Below are 21,456 nucleotides of genomic sequence, written 5' to 3' on the forward strand. Positions count from 1 at the left end.
GATGGAGGGGGCGGTTCTGGAGAGTCGGGAGCCGGGACCTCCGTTGCTCAGCTGGCTCAAGCAGAGCCGGTTCCCGCTGCTGCCTCCTGCCGAAGAAGGCCGACGGTGGGGAGGGCTGGGGGGCCCTCTGACGAGGGGCAGGAACTCTTTCTCCCCCCCCCCCGCCGGCCGGCCCAGCGCAGCCCCGGCGTAGGGCGCTTCTCCCGTCCCCTGGCTGGCAGGCGGTTCCCAGGGAGCCAGCCCGACTCCGAGGCCTGGAAAGCCAGCCCAGCTGCGGCAGAGTCAGTTTATTGCTTTCAGCTGGTACTTGAACCCGGGTCTCCAGCTCTGGAGCCCTGCCCAGGCTTAATCCCCGGAGCTTTCTCTGCAGCTGTATGACACTCCGCTGACCCTGGATGAGGATAGGAAAAGGGAGGCCGTGCCAAGCCAGCGTCTCTTTTTCATTGGGAGCCTGGCGGGCTGCCCGTGACCAGGGTTACATAATGGGAAACATAGCCGGGACGCTGGAGAGCCCTCCTCGCCAGGCTGCCGGGGCCCTCCCGAGGCTGTAGATCTTCCTAATTGCCCCCCCCCCGCCCCGTAGATGGCTGCCTTCCGCTCTCCCCCCCCCTCTGAACCAGGGGGGGGGAGGGAGGGAGGGCAGGCGGTGGCACTGCTGGACGCCAGGTGTGGGGCAGGAGGGAAGCCTCTCTTTCGGGTGGCAGGCGGGCGAGCCAAGAGGCAGCTGCTCTCCTGCCCCCTCCCCGCTGCATCCTTGGGGGGGCAGGGGGGGCACAAGGTTTCTCTTGGCGCTGGGTGTGCTTGCAGAGAGCGGGGAAGACGGCCCAATGGCTGCCTGGTCCACCTCCTGCAAAGGGCCTGGGCTTCTCTGCTCCACTCGGGGCCCAAATCTGACGCCGGGGGGGGGCGCCTTTGCCAGGCCTGGTCTGCCCATGGCAGGGCCTGATCCTCCCACCCTCAGGGCGCCAGCAGGCCTGCCAGGCGGGGTGGCTGGCTGGACACGCCTGAAGCTGACTGGGCATGTTTGGCAGGACCCCCCCCATCCCCCGTCCCCCCCCCCCATCTGCCCAGGGTGTCCTCTGGGCCTGCAGGCTGCATTCTTTCCCCACCACTGTCAGTGGGGGAGCCTCGCTGCAGGAGACATTTTATGCCCCCCCCGGGTTTTTTTTCTTCTCTGTCCAAGGGAGGGCAAGAGAAAAACTGGCCGCCCAGCGCTAAGGCCCTGGAGACCAAGGGGGAAGCAAGGGGGCCGTAGCCCCTCCCCAGCCCTTGAAGGGGGTCCTCGGCAGGAGCCTGGCCCTGGTTCGCAAGGCCAGGTGGGTCTCTGGGGAGGAGGCAGCTGCGGGCTCTTGTGCCCGGCTGGGTCTCCTCAGCGGGTCCCGTCAGGGCCGGGGGGGGGGCAGGAGTGCACCCCCAGACAGAGGAGTGGGAGGGAAGTTCACTCTCAGTTTAGCCCTCCTCTGCCTTTCTCCCCACCGTCCAAGCCTTCTCGCCCCGTTGGCCGGCAGGCCAGCCAGCATCTTGGGCAGGGGTCCCAGGCCCCTCTGGCTTGGGTGGAGGGTTAGGTTTTGATTTACGGCCGCCCATCCCGCCCCTCTCCCAGGGCCATCGTGAAGCTTGCAAGATGTTTCGTTTCAGCCCGATGCTCCCCCCCCACACGCCCCTCCCGCAGGCTTATCCCAGCCAGTAAATGAGTGCAGATTCTCCACCTGGAGAAGTTTTGGGGAGGGGGCCTGGCTGCAAGCCTGCCCCAGAGAAGGTTAGCTCAAAGTCAGCCCCCTTTCCTGCCCCTTCCGCCTTGCGGGGGAAAGACCCCCCCTCCCTCTGCCTGGGGCTGCTGGTGGGCCCTCCCCCCTGCCCTGTTGCCCTGCCGCTCTTAGCTGCACACCAGCTCCCTGCGCCTGCCCCCCAGCGCCCCCCCCCCCCCGGCAATGGGGCAGCCACCTTGGGCAAGCGTTCCCTGCCCCACAGATGTTCACAGATGTGTTTATTCCTTTCAGGGTCCTCCCTTCCAGCCACTTCTGAGGTTACCTCAGCCTGCCAGCCCCCCATCCCCCCCCTCCCCATGCCGGTGTTTGGGCCACGCTCCTTTTGCATGGGTGGGTTCCTCCCTCCCTCTGGGCCTGAGTAGGATTGGAGCCTCCATCCCTTCCTTTCCATGCTGCCCCTCCCTGGTTCCTCTGCCCCCCCCCCGGCCCCCCTCCAGCTGTCCGGAGTGACTCAGAGGCTTCGGCCTCTGCTGGGCTGGGAACCTCTCCCTCCATGTCAGGATGTTTTAGCCTTGCCCCACGTCTGCAGAATGGTCTGCGCCTCGAAATTTGTTTTCCTTATTTTATTTCCATGATTCGTAAAGCGAGGAGCAGATAAAGAGTGCAGAAGAATGCCGGTTTGTTTTTTCCCCACCCACCTCCTCACTTGGGGCAGTGAGGACTAGAAAGTTGCTGCTGGAGTTTGGGCCCACGGCGGAAGGGCTCTCAGCAGATAGGGGGCGGCAGAGAGAGAGAGAGAGAGGTGGGGAGGGGTCTTGGTCCTGGTTGCAGCAGCTGAGCCCGCTCCCCCCCCCCCCAGGGCTTCGGTGGACGTGTGGGCGACCCTGGCCGGCTTCTGCAACATCCTGACCACGGTGAACCAGTCGGAGGTGCCCCTGTACAAGGACCCCGACGAGGAGGAGCTGGCGCAGCTGGGCCTGGAGGAGGATCGGCTGCTCTCGGGGTTCGTCCCGCTGCTGGTCGCCCCCCAGGAGCCCTGCTACGTGGAGAAGTCCTCGGACAAGGTCAGGCCGGGGGCAGGCCGGGCCCCCCTCCCTCCCCCCCCCTCTGGGCTCCTCTCCTTGGGAAGCATTTTTGTGCAAACGGAACACGATTAAGTCATTGAGAAAGGGTGTTAAGGGAAAATATCGACCTTTTAGCCGCTGACATCCAGCTCTGTGTCATGAAAACCCCTCTCGACTTCCTTCTGCTGCTGCTGCTGCTGCTGCGTGTGCGAGAGGGGGGGGAGAAAAGCGGGGGGGGGGAGGCTCGCTGGCATGCCGCGTCTCCGTTCATTTCCTCCCTTGTTTAGAGAGCGCAGCTTGCCTTGGCAGCCCTCCCCCTCACTCCAAATGGCTTGCATCAGGCTCCAGCAGCCTCCTCCTCGCCCCCTCCCCACCCTTTCCCCCACCCCAGCACCGGGAGGGGGGGCTGCGAGGAGGAGGAGGAGGAGGCCAGCCAGCGTGCAGATCTTTGGGGCTGCTCCCCCTGCAGAGCAGCAGGCGGGCAGGCCGGCTGACAGCACCAGGCGGGCTGGGCAGAGGAGTCTGCTGCCCACCTCCCGGCCCTCGTGCCCCCCCCTACGCCTCCCAGGTGCCCCTCCTCCAACCGGGCAGAGACTGGCACCCCTCGGCTTCCCTGTGGCCGGGAGGGCCTGCTTCTGACGGCACTGAATTTGAAGGGGGGGGAATGGGGAGAGTGCCCCTTTCCCAACCAAGGTGCCTGGGCTCACCGCCCCCCAGGCCCTTCCCGAACCCGGGCCGGACAAGGGAGCACACCTCCCCCCCCATTGACCAGCACGGGGAGCTCACTGCCACAGCACCTGTGGAACTCCCGCTGGGTCAGGACGAAGGGGGCTCCGGCTCCAGAGGGGAGCAGCGCAGGGGGGCCTGGAGGGAGAGGAAGTGGAGTGAAGCCATAAATCTGGGTCTCCCCCCCCCAAGTCTGGTCCGGGGCTGCTGGGGGGGGGCTGAAGAAGAGCCACGTCCCTGTCGGGCCGCGTAGTAATTAATGTCCGTTGGGGCTGGGGCTCTGCCAGCTTCTCTTGGCCGGGCTCCAGCGTGCTGTAATTTGGGAGCCAGGTGTGAAGCGACGTCTGTTCCGTCTTGTTGCAAGGAGCACCTAGAGAGAGAGAAGCCGCCACGGGGAGGGGGGGAGGGGGGCCCTGAAGCCTCCAGGAAGGAAGCAGCTGCGCAGGTAGAGGGGGAAGGAAGTCGCCCGGGCGCTCCTGGCTTGGGATGGGAGGCCGTGGCGGCGTCTCTCTCTCCTGCACAGGTGTGATGACGACGCCAGGCGGCCTTCCTGCCAGGGGGCAGCGCAGCGGGGCCGGCACCTGCGCGAGGAGGGGGGAGCGTCTCCTGCACTTGGGGGGACAGGCGGAGCCCCTCGCCAGAGGAGAAGGGGCAGGGTCCCCGGCTCCCACCAGCCTTTGGCAGAGGGGCCTTGGAGGGAGCCCCAGGACCCTCCCGGATTAAGGGCCTGACTTTGGGGCCGGCCCTGCAGAGCCACGGGGGCTTTGGTGGAAGCGACGCAGGTGGCCCCACTCCGGCCAGGCAAGGAGGGTCTGGCGTGGGGAGAACGATGTGGGGAGGAAAGGGCAGCCCACCTCCGGCTTCTGCAGGGACCCCTCCAGTGCTTGCACAGACCCCCAGCCCCTCTGCTGCCCCCCCCCCGCCTTAACCTACCACTGGGTGTATCCATTCGCTCATCTCCTGAAGGCAAGCGGGAAAAATCCTTGGCTAACCAGACCAAGCTCTGGATTTGGACCGACAAAGGTCCACCCCTCAGTTCTCCCCTGTCCCCCCCCCCGGAAGTCTTCAGCTGTGACCCCCAAAGGAGGACGACCTCAGGCAGAAAGGGCTGCCTGTTCGTCCCCCCCAAGAGGAAATATTCAGTTCTCCTTGGCGTGTTTCCTTGGTGGCTCCTTGGTCTCTTTCCTCTCCGTAGACGCTCTTCAAATATCGGGGTCCTCCCGTCTCGGCCCAAAGCCCTCGCCAGACACACACACACACACACACACACACACACGTGCGTGCAGGGTGCTGTTCTGGCAATGTGCGCAGTGGCCGTCCCAGCCGAACGTGCGAAGTGGACGTGTGGTGGGCCTGCAGTGCTCTTTCGGTCCCTCAAGGGCCGTCCCCTAAAACGAGGCCACGAATGAACACGCGCACATCATGGCGGAAAGCGGATGGGCGCCCTCTTGGGAGAGGCCTCTTTACGGGAGAACCTTTGCAGCTCAGGGTGGGCCAGGAAACGGCCGCAAGGGAGCCTGCGCCGGGCTCTTCTCTTGCGGACGTCTCACGACCCAACTAGGGAACGTCATCGGTGCTAGCTTATCACTGGAACGTCTGAGATTACCTAGTTTGGGCAATGAAATGTCTGCAGAGAAACCCACCCAGCTCAGAGATCACCCAGGACCCCACTCTCCTCCTCCTCCTCCACCCCCCTCCCTTCTAGCAGTGAGGATGCTACCTAGTTGGCCATGAAACATTTGCAAGGAAACCGCCCAGCTCAGGGAGCACCGAGGGTCCTTCGGATGCTTTTCCCCACTCCTGACGGGCGTTTTGACTCATCGGCTCAGCAAAGAGCGTAACGACTGGGGGCCATTTCTGCATACTGGACATTGAAAGGGGGGGGAGTTGATACGGTGAAGGGAAGCGTCTCCTGCTGGGGTTTGGCCTGCTGTGAAATGGGGGGGGCGCAAGCTGGAGTGGGCTTGGCCAGAGGCCTGCAAAGGAGGTGAAGACTCGGCCCTTTGCTCCCCAGCCCCCCATTTCTGTGTGTGTGTGTGTGTGTCTCGTGGTCAAGGTTGGCCAACCTGAACAAGGAGCGCATCAGGAGGAGGAGGAGGAAGGTGGGGGGGCACCCGACGGAAAGTGCAGGGGCAACCCCCCCACCCCCTCTCTCTGCAAAGCCCCTGGGGGGAGGGAGGGGGCAGAGGAGGCTCCCGGGTTGCTTGTTTGCAAAGTGTGGGCGCAGAGGGGGAGTCTGGGGGCGGGAAGGTGAGGCCCAGCCAAGGCTACGGGGGGGGGCAGGAGCCACTCATCATTGGGGAGCCCCGGCCCCTGTTGCCCGTTTGGCCTTGGGGTCCCCGGGAGCTCCTGCCTCCCCCCCCCAGCTCCCCCTCCCCGCTTCCCGCAGCATCCCGTCCCGCTCGCTCACTCCGGGGAGGCTCTGGCGGGCGTCCAGGTGTCGTGGCTGGCGGCGGTGCCCTGCCAGGGGAGGGGGCGGGGGGGGAGCCGATACGATCAGCAGCAGCCGCTGGAGGTGATGGCACCGTTTCAAATAAACCAGGCATGACCCAAAGCTCCCACTTCAAATGGGGAATGAAATTGCTTCATCCGTTTGACAGCTTTGCTCCGCGGAACGAAATTTATCTTCCCTTAATTGCCTCGGATCCCGAGAGGCTGCGTGCACTAATTCCGAGGAGATAATTACCTCAAATTAAAAAAATATGTGGCTACGCGTTGCACCTCCGAGGGGGAGGCCGTGGCCAGAGATCCCCCCTCCCCAAAAAAGTCAGCAGTGTGAGGGTTTCTTCCCATCTCAGGAACAGGTCTCTGGTCCTCTTCAGTGGGGAGGGGGCGACGAGGGCTCACGACCCTTCTCCTCCGCCTCTCTTCCCGGTGGGGGCTGGCTGGTGGGGGGGTCTGGGCCCCCGGCTCCCTCCCCCGACCGGCCGGGCATTCAGGAGAGAGGATCCCTTCCCACCTGGGGTCCGCAGAGTCTCCCCCAGCCTTCGCTGGCTGGCCAGTAATGGCCGAGATTTGCCCGGCCCCTGCAGGCCCCTCCCCTAAGCTGCCTTTCTGCCTCGCCTGGCAGCTCCCCTGGCAGAGGAAATATTGCCAGGGGGGCCACCAAGAGTTAGGCCCCGCCCTGCCGTGGAAAGAGCGGTGGGAACTTGGTGGGAGGAAACGGACAGGCGGGCCGGTGGCCGCCCCGTAGAGGTGCCAGGAAAAAAAAGGGGGTACGGCCTGATGGAGGAAGCTCCAGGAGAGGCAGGCCAGGGGCCCAGAGAGGGAAGGGGCTCTGGAGGTCTTCTAGCCCAACCCCCTGCTCAAGCCACGTTTGGTGAGCCCTTTCCTGCCAGTCGTGCAGCTCTTCCCTCCCCCTGCGCTCCCTTTGAGGGAGAGGAGGTGGGCCCCTGTTCTCCCCCCTCCCTCTGGCTGCCTCGGAGCCCTTCTTGGTCTCAGCTGCCCGGGGAGGGGTCCTCAGGGGAGCCAGCGCTTGGCCTTCCAGCCCGGCCAGCCCAGCCCAAGGCTGCTTAAGCGAAAAGGCCTGAACGTGGAGCCCACCCCCCCAAAGCGGGCTCCCCGGAGGGAAGTGAGTGCGAGGGGAGTTTTCTCCAGCTCCCTCCCTCCCTCCCTCCCTCCCCCCCACCATAAGGTCTAATGGAGTCGGAAGAGGTCTTGAAGGTCTTCTAGTCCACCCCCCTGCTTGAGCTCTGGTCTGCCTGGGGAGAGAAGAGGGCCAGGAGAAGACCCCCAGGGGGTCCCTCCCCATGCGCTCCTCTCTGTACGGGGGCCCTGCTGTTCCTTCGCCTCCCTCCCTCCCTCCCCCCCTCCCTCCCACGGACCTGGATCTGTGTTGCTCAGTGAGAAATTAGTTAAGTGAGTTTTGCCCCGTTTTACGACTTTTCCTGCCGCAGTCGCTAAGCGAATCGCAGCCACGGCTAAGTTAGCAACACGGCTGTGAAGTGAATCCGGCTTCCCCCTTTGACTCTGCCGGTGGCCAAAGGCGATCACGTGACCACGGGACGCCGCAGCCGTGGTAGACGCAAGACGGCTGCCAGGGGAGGCTGCAGTGGTCGTAACTGTGAAAAACGGTCCTGTCGCTTTTTCCAGTGCCGTTCTGACTTAGGACGGTCACTAAACGAAATGTTGTAAGTCGGGGACTCCCCGTGCTTTGTCCTCCTAATTTCCGCCTTCGGGGTCATGGCAGAAACCAGCGTAGGGAAGGGGGGCTTCTTCACGCGGGGAAGGGCGGGAATTGGCTGGAGAACGGAACAGAGCTGGAAGGGACCTTGGAGGTCATCTAGTCCAGCCCCCCGCTCGAGCAGGAGAACCTACGCCATCTCAGACAAGTGACTGTCCAGTCTCTTCTTAAAAGCCTCCAGTGATGGAAGCACCCATGATTTCTGGAGGCAGGTTGTTCCACTGTTTAATTGTCCTCACTGTCAGGAAGTTTCTCCTTAGTTCCAGGTTGCTTCTCTCTCTGGTCAGTTTCCAAGCGTTGTTTCTCGTCCTGCCCTCTGGTGCTCTGGTGAGCAACCTGGCCCCCTCCTCTTTGTGGCAGCCCCTCAGATACTGGAAAGCTGCTATCCTGTCACCCCTATTCCTTCTTTCCTTTAGACTGGCCCAACCCAAGTCCCACAGCCGTTCTTCGTGTGTTGTAGCCTCCAGGCCTTTGGTCAACTTGTCCCGTCTGCTTCTCGGTGGGCTACGGTTGCCCCGGGGGGTGGAGAGGCTGGGTGCCAGCCAAGACAAGGAAGCTCCCTCCGCAGAGTCCAGTCTTCGGCATCTGGGCCTTCCCTGACCTGGGGCGACCTGCGTGGTAGGAAGGACCAGGCCGAGCAAGAGTCATCTTGGCCTGCTGGGACTGCTCAGGGCATCCTTCCGGCCCGGCCCAAGGCTGGCATCTCGGAGCCCCAGGCACCTTGGCATCGGTGAGAGCAATTACATTGATTATGTCGATTCCTGCAATTGGCACCAGTGAGAGCAATTCATCAGGGGAAAGGCTTGCCTTCCGAGGTTTGGGGGCTTTTAAGAAAAGACGGGGCAGCCACTTAGATGGCGGAGGGTCTGGAGCAGGGAGGGGTTGGACTAGAACACAGTCCCCCAACCTTTCTGGCTTTACAGACCGGGGAGGGGGGGAGAGCGTGGTAAAGAGGGGAGGGCCCGTGCCAGCGGCAGGAAGCGTGCACGCTCACCGCTCCAGTTGTGTGAACGCAAATGGAGCGTCTGGTCGTGTGCTCGCCCACTGCTCGTGCAAGTGGGGATGAGTGTGTGTGCTCCTCCTACCTGCTCAGCCGCTGCTTCCACGGCCCAGTTCTGAACGGCTCACCACCCGGGAGTGGGCCAGAGCCCGGGGCTCGGGGACCCTTCGGCTGGGAGACCTCCAAGGCCCCCACCGATTGCTTGATCAGCCAGACAGCTCAGCCCTTTGCCCCAACCTGTGCCCTGAGCTCCTGGCCGCTGTGGCAAGAATTTGCATTTGTGGTGTGTGTGTGTGTGTGAGAGAGAGAGAGAGAGAGAGTATCCTCCCTGGCCAGGCAAGGAACAGAGTTGGCAGAAAGCAGGGAAAATCTGCCTCTCCCGGGAACAGAGGAGGCTGGCTGGAAAAACGCGTCTCCGCTGGCATCAAAGCAGCCGGCAGGCGAAGCCTCGTCTGGAACCGGGTCCCGCCTGGCCACGGGCAGTGGAATAAAATCCACCGTTGCATCTGGCCAGCTGCAGCCCATTCCCCCCCCCCCCCGCTCCTCTGCTTGGAAATGCTGAGCTAATCCTGATGAAGACCATAGATTTGGGGGCTGGGGGGGTGGTCTCTTCTGCCGATGATGGCTCTTTCCGACATTGCTTGCCCGGTGAGTGGGGAGCCGGGGCCTCAAATGAGGGATGGGCCTCTGGAGCAGAGGGACCCCGGCAGCCCCTTCCTGAACTCCCCCAGCTAAGCCGCTCCCCATTTCTTCCTTCCCTCCCCCTGCCCCCCCCTCCAGCCCTTGCTGCTGCTGCCGCCCCCCCCCCACCTCTCTGGGTCTCCCCAGAGCCACTGGCAACCTGCGCCCCCGATTCCACCAGAGCCGGTCGTGGTCGTGGGTGCCTCGGTCAGGGCGGGCTCCAGGCCTGCGGGAGAGCAAGGGTGGCTGCGAGGGCTGCATTGGGGCCCTTTGGGGCACTCTGCTCTGCTCTCTTCCTCCTTTCTCTTCTCCTGCGCTTCCTTCTCCTTCGCCTTGCAGGAAGAGAGCAGCCCCAGCCCGAGGGGGCAGACACTAACCGGGCTGCCCTGGGGGGTGGGGGGGGGAGGGAAGGAGCTGCCTCCATGCCCAGATTAGGAAGTGCCCGCGGGCATGTGGAGGAGAGAGGCTGCTCCCTCTGCCCCCCCCCCCCCCGCCCTCTGCTGCTCCTCTCCAGCCCCCTCACTCTGCCCAGGCCGGGAGCTCCAGCTGGGGGCAGAGGGGGGTCCTTGGTTCTGTTGGGGCAGAAAGAGGCCCCTTCACGCCTGGCCTCTTGGCCTTCCTGGGGAGGGCACGGCCTGGCGCCCTTTGGGCATCATCAGCATCCCTCCCTTGGAAGGGCTGAGCCTCGCCTGTGGCCGCAGTGGCCAAAGCACCTCCTGCTCGGGGGGGAGGGGGAGCCCAGGGCAGAGGCCCGAGTGGTCCCAAGAGCTGCTCTGGCCGGGCCGGGCTGGGCCCTCTTTGCTCTCGGCCTTCGCCCCAAAGGAGGTCCGGAAGGAAACATTGTCCGTTGCAAAAGTGGACCCTTTGCCCCTTCGCCTCAGTCTGGCATGTCCAGTCAGGAGAGGGGAAAGAGACCAGCGGCCTGCCCGGCCACCTTCGTCCTTGGCTGCTGAGAGCTTGACGGTCAAGCGTGGCTTAGAAAGGGGCTCTCCAAACCTGGCGACCTGAGGGCTTGTGGACTTCAACTCCCAGAATCCCTCAGCCAGCCATGCACGGACAGCCCCGGACGGTTTAGGAGAAGCTGCTGAAGTTCCCAGGAATCCTCAGTGCTTGCTGGGTGCACAGGGAGGGAGGAGGGGGGAGGGGAGGACAGGTGGGGTGTTGTAAGAGCCGCCAGCATCTTTCTGACTTGTTGGCCATTGGAACTGGCTGAGACACGAAGAGGCGACTTCCGCTTCAGTGGGTGCTCCTCTGGAGGCTGCTTAGTGGCAGTCGGACCGGGCTCCATGATGAAGGAGGGCAGTGCCAAGCTAAAGCAGCCGTGTTTACATGGGCATCTGGTAGGCCAAATGTGTCCAGCTTAGGTCTTCCTCTTGGTCATCCCCCCTCCTGATGCCAGTCGTGGAGAATGTTTTTCGCTCAGGGTCCTCGGTGCTCTCTGACGTTCCATAGTCTTCCTCCGCTCCATGAACCCCCTCTGTCTCTGATGATGCCTTCCAATATCTCAGGGGCTGCCACAAAGAAGGAGGGGGGGGGTCCACCTATTCTCCAAAGCGCCTGAGGGCAGGACAAGAAACCATGGATGGAAACTAATCCAGGAGAGGAGCAACCTGGAACTAAGGAGGAGTTTCCTGATAGTGAGGACAATTAACCAGTGGAACAGCTGGCCACCAGAAGTTGTGAATGCTCCAACACTGGAGGTTTTCAGGAAGAGACTGGACAGCCATTTGCCTGAAATGGTATAGGGCAGGGGTCAGCAACCTGAAACAGTGAAAGAGCCACTCGGAACCGGTTCCCTCACAAAAGGAAAAACTGGGAGCCACAAAAAATGTGTGCGCATGCGCATACATGTGCACATGTGCAGAACAGGGTTTGACTGAAGAGTGGAGCCAAGGCGAGATATGCACCTACCCTGCATATTTGAATTGATTGGTAGAAATTTTTTAGTCCCACTTTTTTTTTTTTTGGACTGCACATGGCAGAGGACTGAGAGCCGCAGGAGATGGCTGAAAGAGCCCCATGCGGCTCCGGAGCCGCGGGTTGCAGACCTGTGGTATAGGGCAAGGGTGGGCAAACTTGGCTCTTTTGTGACTTCAGCTCCTAGAATTCCTGACCCAGCCTGGCTCAGCTTGGAAACCTCTCCCTTTCCCCTCAGCATGGCTGGCTCAGGAATTCTGGGAGTTGAAGTCCACCAGTCATAAAAGAGCCCAGGTTCCCCACCCCTGGTATAGAGTCTCTTGCCTGAGCAGGGGGTTGGACTGCGGTCCGCGGCTCACTACCGGGCCACGGCCTGCTGGCCACTGGGCCACAGAACAGGGTGGCCAGTTCACGCACGTATGTGCTCGCACTCGCCCCCACTCATGCTAGCGCTGCCACTGCTATGCAAACGGGGCACTGCACGACGCAAAAATGGCGGTGTGATGCGCTAAAACGGGGTGCTGCATGGTGCGAAAAGGTGGCTGCTGCTAGTGACTGTGTTGTGTGTGCTCACAGCCGTGTGTGCGCGTGTGCGCACGTAAAATGCTTCCCCCTCCCTTTCCCTCCAGTCCGAGAAAGGTTGGAGAGCTCCGGACTAGAAGACCTGCCAGGTCCCTTCCGACACTGTTAGTTTGTTAGTTGTGTAGCAAAACATCTGGAGGAAAACAACCAGGCTCAGAGCGCCCCAAAGACCCCCTCGGTTGACCTGTTCTTTGGAGACCCTTCCCTGGACCCCCTTTGCTTCTGGCTCCCCCCAGTTGAGCCGGAGCCTTGGGCAGGACCCGGCTGCTTCCATGAAGCCAGTCTGGGCAGGGACCAGCTGCTCCTCTCCAAGGGACGCTGCCCGGGCCTTTCAGTTGGGGGGGGCAGCCCAGGTGCAGCCTGGGGGTCTCGGGCCTGCTCTCCCGCCCACCCCCAAATACCCACAGGTGGTCTGGCCTGAGCGGCTGCCTCAAAACATCAGGGAGACCCTTTGCTTTTAATCTGAGCAAGGACTTGAGCTCTTTGGACTCTCGGACACAACACACACACACACACACACACACCCCGCCGGAACCTGATTGTCTTGCTTTTACGAGAGTTGCTGCGCTGTTCTGAATGCGGCCTTGAGAGCCACCGCATCGAAGTAGGAGATACGGCGAAAAGGGCACAGGAAACAGTAAAAATAGCTGCCCTGCGCCCAGCCTTGCGAGGCAGGCCGGCCCCTCTGGGGGTGTGTTGGTGTGCACAAGTCACAGACACAAACAATGGCCCGTGGGGGGGGAGGGGAGCCGCCCTTGCTTATGGCAAGAGGGGGCAGGGGGGACGGGGCCGCCAAGGTAACGGTGGGGTCAGCCCCCCCAATCCCCCCCCGCCACACACCCGGCCAGCCAGCAGGCAGGGAGGAAGCCGCCCAGGGCAGAGCTCAGCGGACCCTCGGCCACCCCTGGCCACTGTGACGGAGGGGGCAGCTCCCCCGGGAGGCAGGCCAGGTGTGTGCAGGGGCTCTGGGCCTGCCCCTTGGCTCCCACTGACCGGCGGGCTGCGCTCTGGCACCTTGGCCTGGAGGGTCCCAGCCTGGGCTGGGGGGCCGGCCACACGAGTGGTGGGAGCCCCTTCCGCTCTCTGGGAGGGGGTCTGGCCCCCCTGAGCCCAGCGTCCAGAGGGGGCCAGGGAGGGTCAGCAGCATCGGGAGAAACTCATGGACGGGGTCTCCCCAAAACGGGTGGAGGCAGAAGGGGGCATTTAGCGAGGAGTGGGAGCCCCCCAGGCAGTGCCGGCTGAGATGGTCGGGACAAGGAAACTGGGAGGGGCCGTGAAGGAGGGAGCCTTAGAATACAGGCAGTCCTCGACTTAATGACCTGGGGGGGCACCTGCAGTTTTAGGGAGGAGGGGGCTTCCTGGGCCTCTGTGGCGGCCCCACGGAGGGAGAAGGGCAGAGGGTCCCTTGCGAGGGGGGTCCCCACAGCAGCCCTGCGGTGCTTCAACGGGGGGGGGGGCAATGTCTCTCCCTCTCTCTTCTCTCTTCCTTTTATCTCTTCTTGCCTTTCTTATTTCCTTTCCCCTTCTCTCCTTTTTTCCTCTTCCACTTCCTCCTCCTCCCCCCCCCCCCGCAGGTCATTGCGGCCGACTGCAAGCGGGTGACGGTGCTGAAGTATTTCCTGGAGGCGCTCTGCGGCCAGGAGGAGCCCTTGCTGGCATTCAAGGGTGGAAAGTACGTGTCGGTGGCCCCCAGCCCAGACGCCCTGGGAAAGGAAGCCACCGCCAGCCGGCAGGGAAAACAACTGGAGGATCAGGTAGTGGGCAGGAAGGGGGCGGGGGGGGGGCAGCAGCCTGGCCTGCACACTCCCCCCTCCCTTTGTAGCGGGGGGGGCTCTGCGTGGCGTCCCCCGAGTGCCGGTGCCCTTTCCTGCCAGTCCCACCCAAACGCTCCCCTTGGTAACTGCGATGAGTTCCAGATGCGCTCTGCAAACAGAGTTTGAGGGGGGGGCAGAGTTTTAATAATGTGCGGCTCGGGCCCAGCAGGAAGAGGATGGGAGGGGGGGAGGGGGGGCAGGGTTCAGGCTCAGGATCGAGTTTAGGGGGGAGCCGGAGAGCAGGGCTGCACAGCCACCTCCAGCACACGTACAGGAAGGGGGACGGGGTGCTTGGCTCCCCCCTGCCCCCCCCCGCCCCTCTCACATCCTGATGTGATTAAGGAATTTCTCCTCTTGTTTTCCTGCCCCGGCCTGTTCCTGTAGCCCGGGGTTCTCGGCAGGCCGCGTGTGAGTGTGTGTCTGTGTGGGGAGGAAGCCTCCGCTCCGCCCAGCCCTGCCAGCCAGCTGCAAGGCCCGGCCGGCCGCCTGGGGGAGAGAGGGGGGATCGGGGAAGGGCCCTGGGGTCCCCGCCCCCCCCATCTCCAGCCGCCTTCGCGCATGCGAGGCGCTCGAGGGGGCTCTGGGGTCCCTGCCCCACTCGATCCACGGGGCAGCTGGCGGCATAGAGGCAGGTGGCCCCTCCCCTCCAGTAAAGGGCCGGGGTCCCCCGACCAATCCCCCCCAGAATGTCCTGGCGGTTGCAGAGCCTCCAGCCGCTTCTCCTCCGCTGGGCGGGCCGTTCATTTTCTCCTGTTGTGATGGTTGCCATGGCGCTCTTCCTTCATTTTCTCTTCCCCCCCCCCCCGCCTGCTGGAAGGAGGACGACGTCCAGATGGAGGCCTTGCCGGACGACTCGGAGGCCAAGGCCGAGGGCAGCGGTGGCGAGCTGGACATCAGGGAGCTGCGAGCCAAGAAGCAGGCGCTGACCAGGAAGGTGGCCGAGCAGCAGCGCCGGCAGGACAAGATCCAGGTCGGTGCGGCTCCTCCAGGGGGCGCTCCTTGGGGGGGTTGGAGCCCAGCCTTTCTCGCCCCCTCAGGAAGAGGGGCAGGCCCCACAGTGCCCTGTGTGGGGAGGCAGCCTTGCACCCGTGTCCAGGGACACCCGATGCCGGGGCCCCAGTCAGGCCTGCCCCTTTCAAAGGCTGGCGAGCGGGCGTTGCCCCGAGCAGCCCCCCACACACGCACACCCCCGGGTGCCCGGTGTGCTCCGCGCAAAGGCAGCCCAGCCTGGGACGTCGTGAGGGACGTGTCCTCCGGAGCATCGCTGGGCTGGAGCCGAGCGGCACGTCCCACCCCCGGGCTCCCGGCTGGCCCCTCGGCCCCGCCGGCCCACCGATTCCCGACAGCCGAGGGAGAATCCCCTCCCGCTCAGCTGTGCCCAGGGCCCTCCTGCCGCCATAACTCTTCCTTTCCCAGCCTTGAACCCCGGCCAAACACATCTGTCTAGCCATATGCGTGAACTCTGGAGTCTGTGCCGAAGCAGTTGTAAAACAGGACCGCCAAAGGGCCGACTGGGAGAGCGCACACATGTGTACCCGCCGGCTGTTGGCTGCTGGCCTAGAACCCCCACCCCTCGGCTCTCCAGGCCCACCGCTGCCTGCTACAGCCGCCCAGCGAGAGCCCCCCCCACCCGCCAGGACAGCGCCTGGGGCAGGGGGGGAGGGCCAGGGGGAGGGGAGGAAGAGAGGGAAAAAGACAAGGACGGGGGGGGTCGCGCCCCTTCCCCAGTCTCATACCAGCAGTGACCCCAGTCCTGCCAGGCCCAGGGAGGTTGCTGGGCCTGGGGAGGCAGTGGTGCAAAAACTCACACTCACACACCCTTGCCAGCTCAGCTCAGCCTTTCTGCCCCCAGAGGGGCTTCACTCGGATTTGCACCAAGGCCGGAGGTCCTTCGCAGCCTGGACCTCTGTTGAGACCGGCAAGAAAGGCTGTTCAGCCCCGGGCTGACCGGGCATCTGGACTGCGGGAAAGGGGGGTCTTGGGCCACCCAGGGGGGGTTTCAGGCTGCCACGGTTGGGGTAAGAGGACCCTCCAGCCTACAGGTACAGCACTTGGAATGGTGGAGGAGCCGGCTGCCGGAGGGGTGGGGTGGAGACGCACCATTTCCGGAGCAAACTTCCCCACCTGAAGCACAGCATAGGCCTTCCCCCTCCCCCCCCCTCTCGGCAGCCCCATTCTTTTCTGGGCACGGCAGCTGGGCAGCCCCTCCCCAGGGAACTCCAGCGGCGGCGACGGCAGCAGCGGGGCTGGGAGGGGCAGCCAGAGACTAAATTTAGCCCCGTCCGGCCCTCCTTTTGCGCTGGGAAACAATGACCGAGCGCCCGCACACAGCCGTGCACCTGCCAGCAGCGGAAGGGCACCCCCACCCAGCGGCTCCGCCACGCTGGGGCAGACGAGTCCTACTGGGCAGCGGACACGTCCCGGGCGGCTGCCCGCCGGCCTCCCCCAAGGGAAGGGGAAGGCGTCAGCCAGGCCCCCACCTGCACGGCCCCTGCGGCTCCTGCCCCCTTGGCGGGGGGCTAGTCCTGTCCTTGCACTCTGGCCGGCCGCTGCCAAGGCAAACGGCCCCCTCCTGAGGCCGGCTTCCTTGCTCTGGGGAGGGAGGCTTGGCACCGGCCCACCACGGCCGCTCGCATCCTGTCGTCCTCTCTTCGGCCAGCCCAGGGGAGCTGAAGGGACGTGACAGCCGGCACAGAGCCGCTTCGGCGCCTGGAGCCCGGCAGTCGGGCCAAGAGCCTCGGAAGGGCACAGGGCACGCTGGGCAGGGCGGCCAGCAGGCCCGGGGTCGGGCATGTGGGGCTGAAGGCCGGTGGCCGCCATGGCGTGCTGGCTTGGAAGGGACCCCAGAGGTCTTCTAGCCCACTCCCCTGGCCAGGGCAGAAATCCTCTAGCCTCAAGACCTCTGCCTTAGTAATGGTTTAATACGCCCCCTGGTTTAATGGTTTTATAGGCCATCTAGAACAGAATAGTAACTTTATTGTCACTTTGAATGTACCCTAATCGGCATACATTAAAATGAAATTTTGTCGCGCACACTTCTCAAAGGGTCACCACCTCTGATATACACAAGACAAATATGACAAAAATAAATAAAACACAGGTATGCACGTGCCCGCATATATTATACGACACAGAGTAACAACAGCCTAGTTCAAGTTACGCATAGGTGTGCCTGGTGCGAAAAACGAATCTTGCGAGTTTACCAGACGCAAGGCGTAGGGAGGAAAGCTCTCTGATAACGGTTTGAGCAGGGGTTGGACTAGAAGACCTCCAGGGTCCCTTCCTACTCTGTTCTTTTGTGATATGCATTCTGTTACGTGACTTAATAAGCCATTTAATTAAACCTCTGGTTGAATAGTGGTTTAAATGGCCATCTGGTAATGGTGTCATAAGCCAGAGGGACGCAGGGGCCCAGCATCCTGGGCCTCTGTTTGTGACGCCTGGCCACAGGGACATGGACAGGGAGGGGATTTCGGGGGGGGGCAGGGGATTCCCCCAGGTGTTTCAGGCAGCCCCCCCCCCTTGATCATTTGGGGCTGCAAGCACTGAGCGAGCCGTCCTGCGGATGAGGCGGCTGGCAGTCCGATCCACCTGGCACGGCCTGATGGAGGCATGAACCCCGATCTCCACTGCCAGGGGCTTCCCAGCCCAACTCAGAGGGATGGTCTTGGGGGGGGGGCTTCACGGGAGTAAGAGCGAGCCTATCAAGCAGGAGCCCCTTCCAAACACAGTCATAGAATCCTAAGGCTGGAAGGGACCTTAGAGGTCTTCTAGTCCAGCCCAGGAGACCTCATATCAGGGCTGTCCGACCTTGGCCTCTTTACCCTGCCCTGGCAGGGGAATTCTGGGAGTTGAAGTCCACGACTCTTAAAAGTTCCCAGAGTTGGCCAACCCCGCTTTCTATCATCCCGGACAAATTATTCCCTGATCTTGTCTTGAAAACCTCCGGTGACTTTAGGAAGGGAGGGGGCAGACCCGTATTCCCCTCCAGTTCTGGAGCACTACAGCTCCCATCGTGCCCGGCCCGTTCTTGCCCAGTCTGGATGAGGGTGATGTTGCTGCTGCTCGTGTGGTGGCTCACCTGCCCCCCCACCCCCATCCGGGGCTCTTGCAGGCGGTGCTGAAGGACCAGGCCCAGCTGAGGCAGATGGAACTGGAGATCCGCCCCGTGTTCCTCGTCCCGGACACCAACGGCTTCATCGACCACCTGGGCAGCCTGGCGCAGCTGCTGGAGTGCAGGCAGTTCATCCTGGTGGTGCCCCTGATTGGTGAGTGGGGTGGGGGTGGGGGTAGGTGCCCTGATTCCCACAGTCCTCCGGGCCTGCCGGATAAACGGGGTCCTTTCAAAGATGTTGCAGCCCCTTCCCCAAATCTTCCACCTCGGCACAGACCTCCCTAGACTTTCCCCCCCCCCCCCGGCAGAGGTGGGTTTCCCCCGGCCGCCCTGGGCAGCCACCCCGTTGCCCTGGGCGCCCTCGGCTCCATCGTTGTCCCGTCTCTTCCTGCGTCTGACGAAAGGAAATAGGGGTGCAAAAGGAGCCTGTGGAACTGCCCGCTCAGTGGCCTCCTCACCTTGCCTGCGCCTGGCCTCCTGGGGCTCCGGGGCCCCTGCAGCAGCAGCAGCGAGGGGCACAGCTGACTCGGGCCCCTTCCTGCCCAGGCAGGCCGTGCCCCTCTGCAGGGACTGTCCAGCGGGGAAGGCCAGAGCCAGGCGGGGCACTCCCCCCCCCCAGTCCAGCCGCCGGTTTGGCTCTCCTCCGCTCCTTATAAAGCTGCAGCTCAGCAGAGCTGGCTCCTGCCCGGGGTAAACACGCAGCCGGGCAGCAGATAACAGCCTGCAGCTGGGTGGTCTGCGGAGGGGGGGGGTTGACATGGGCACCCTCCTGTTCCCCTCCCTCCTCTGAAATGCAGAAGGACCTGGGCCCTGGCCATCCTCCTCGCAGGCGGCAGGAAGCTCCCTGTCCGGAGGGGGGGGAGGCCTGGCGTGGGGAGGGGCTCCCAGGCCCGCTCCTCCCTCCTTCGGGCTGGCTAGGGTTCCTTTCGTGGCAGCCACTCGTGGCCACCTTCTAGAGGGGAGGATAGGCAGTGGCCCCGTGCCTTCTCCCCCACACTGGGGGGCTGGCTCACTGCTCTGCCCTGGCTGGCCAGGGCAACCAAGAGTTAAAGCCTGCTCTGGCCGCTGCCCGCCCACTGGGGACGGCTTCCCTGGCTCCGTCCCCCTCGCTCGCTCCTCCGTGTCCCCTGAACCCGACCCCTCTGGCAGTGGCCGTGGAGGAGAAGCCAGCCGGGCTGGGCAGGAGCGCAAACAAGCCGCCCCTTTGAAGGCTGCTTGGCTTGGACGCGGGACGGAGCGCGGGGGGGGGGGAGCGGCCGCTCCTCCCATTCCTTTGGCCGGTCATCCGTTTGATCTTCCCCAGGCGGCTGCTGGCCTCCACTCTGCCCAGTGGAAACATTCGGAGCTGGGGGGGACACCCCTGGGGAAGCCGTCCCAGGAGGGGCAGCATCCCCGGGGGCTGGAGGGGAGGGGGAGACCCCCCTCCTCCAAGGCACGCATAGTTCCCGCTTGATCTCAGCTTTTGGCCCGGGCCAGCTGCCCAGAAGGTCCAGCAGATTGGCCACCCCAAGGCGGCCGGGGGGGGGGGCTCAGCAGAGTCACTTCGGCCCTTGCTTTGTCCCACGCTCCCAGCCTTTCCCCCCCCCTCCCAAATAAGCTCTGGAAGCCCTCTTCCCTTCCCCAAATGCCAGCCTTGTCCCCCCTCCTTCCTTCTGCAGCAGGGAGCCAAGGCTAGTAGCCCCCCCACACACACACACACACAGCCCAGGACAGCCAGCTTTGCCTCGCCCCTCCCCCACCTTAGGCCAGGCAGGACTTGAGGCAGGAGTGCGAATCCTTCCCGTCTCTCTTTCCTCCTGCCAGTCATCAACGAACTGGACGGGCTGGCCAAGGGCCCCGAATCAGAGCGCCGGGCCGGGGGCTACACCCGCCTGCTGCAGGATCGGGCCCGCCAGGCGGTGGACTTCCTGGAGGGCTGCTTTGAGAGGCGGGACAGCTACATCCGGGCCCTGACCAGCCGCGGCAACGAGCTGGAGTCCATCTCTTTCCGCAGCGAGGACATTTCCAGGCAACAGGTGCCCTGCCGGCTCAGCACGAGGGGGGGAAGGGGGGGCTGAAGACCCTCCCCCAGTGCCCCCCTTGGGTTGGAATCTGCGGTGCGGAGGATGCCCGGAGCCTCCAGGGAGCCTGGGAACGGGGGAGGGCACTGATGGCCCAAGGGGAAGGCCTCGCTCCAGGTGCAGAGGGCCCCACAGACCCGCCTCGGCTGGAGGGAAGGGCTGAAGGGGCCCTTCAATATGTAGGTAGTCCTCAATTTACCACCACTCAGTTAGTGGCCGTCCAAAATTACGACGGTGCTGAAAAAGGCACTTATGTGCACTTCTCACACTTACAACCGTTGCAGTATCCTCATAGTCATGTGATCAAAATTTGGAGGCTTGGCGACTGGCCTGTATTTATGACGGTCTCAGCGACCCAGGCTCACCTCCTTTTGCGACCTTCAGATGAGCAAAGTCAGTGGGGAAGCCGGATTCACTTAATAGCCGTGCTGCTCACTTAACGACTGTGGAAAGAAAGGTGGTAAAACGGGGCGTAACTCACATGACAGCCCTGGTGGTGAGAACGCAGCATTGCAGGCAGACTGCAGTCCACAGCCTAGAGTTCGATCCTGACCGGCTCAAGGTCGACTCAGCTCTCCGTCCTTCCGAGGTCGGTAAAAGGAGGACCCAGATTGTTGGGGGCAAATAGGCTGGCTCTGTAAACCGCTCAGAGGGGGGTCGTCAAGCACCGGGAAGCGGCGTATAAGTTGTATGGCTAAGTGCTGTTGCTATTAACAACTGCCTTGCTTAGCAACTGAAATTTTGGGCTGAGTTGTCATAAGTCAAGGACCGCCTGCAATGACAAATGCTTTGCATGGAAGGTGGGGGAATATAGTGACCCCGTCTGCAGACGAGGCTGGCTCCCCGGGGGTCACGGCCAAGGTTCAGGGGCACTTCTGCTTTGAGGTTGAGCAGAGAGAAACAAGCGCGCTGCACCCTTTGTGGGGTGGAAAAGCCCGAGGCCTGAGGGCAGAGCGTGGGGGGGGGGATACACAAGGGGGTTAGGGTCTGGGGGTCTGGCTGGACCCTTCCCTTGTACAAGCCCCCCCCCGTGCGTGACGCGGCAGCGGAGGCAGCCAGTGGGACTCCAGAGCTGCTGCTGCTCCTCAGCTGTTGCCCAGAACGGGGGGGGGGGTGGTCCTGGGAACCCCCTTTCTGAAGACCCAGCAGAAGCCAGATACAAACCACATGCAAAGAGCCCAGCCAGGATGAAGAAACACGCTGGGCCGGTGAAATGGGCAGCACAGGAATCCCATCGGCCAATAAACAAAATCGGCCCCTGTTGCCATTGGGGAGGGGGCTTCAGTGGGACACCCCCCTCTCATTTCAAGAGGCAGGTGAAGATCCGCTTCCAAGGGGCATCTTCTCTGTCCCGGAACCAAATTCCCACAAATATAGTACAAGCTCAGGACAATCCAATAGCCAGCCGGGCTGGGTCTTCCTCGCCCAATTGGGGGGGGGGGCTTTCCTGCTGCCCCTCCCGGTGAGATTGTTAGCCCCTCCCGGCAGTTCCCATTGGCAGCTGCCCCCTCCGGCCTTCCCGTCTCCTGCGGGGTTCCTGCTGTGCCTGGGAGGCGGATGGACGGACGGGGCCAGGTGGGGCTGGGGACTTGGGCTGACTTTCCCC

At 63.4% G+C, this 21,456-nt stretch overlaps 1 protein-coding gene across 5 annotated transcripts in view; it reads left to right on the forward strand.

Moving 5' to 3' along the window:
- SMG6 (SMG6 nonsense mediated mRNA decay factor) overlaps window positions 1-21,456 on the forward strand; it is a 72,259-nt gene that overhangs the window by 48,813 nt on the left and 1,990 nt on the right. For 3 of the 5 annotated variants that reach the window (XR_014494459.1, XM_083379654.1, XM_083379655.1), the window contains exons 13-17: window positions 2,569-2,773; window positions 13,437-13,616; window positions 14,494-14,646; window positions 17,791-17,944; window positions 19,594-19,805. Coding sequence is in view for 3 of the 5 variants with exons in the window: in XM_083379654.1 (XP_083235780.1) it covers window positions 2,569-2,773; window positions 13,437-13,616; window positions 14,494-14,646; window positions 17,791-17,944; window positions 19,594-19,805 (904 nt within the window). In the remaining 2 variants the exon portion in view is untranslated. Of the gene's footprint in view, window positions 1-2,568; window positions 2,774-13,436; window positions 13,617-14,493; window positions 14,647-17,790; window positions 17,945-19,593; window positions 19,806-21,456 lie in introns of those variants that run through there. The other 2 variants (XR_014494458.1, XM_083379656.1) reach the window with 2 other exon arrangements.

This window comes from Vipera ursinii (genome assembly GCF_947247035.1).
Source record: "Vipera ursinii genome assembly, chromosome: 1".
NCBI lineage: Eukaryota > Metazoa > Chordata > Lepidosauria > Squamata > Viperidae > Vipera > Vipera ursinii.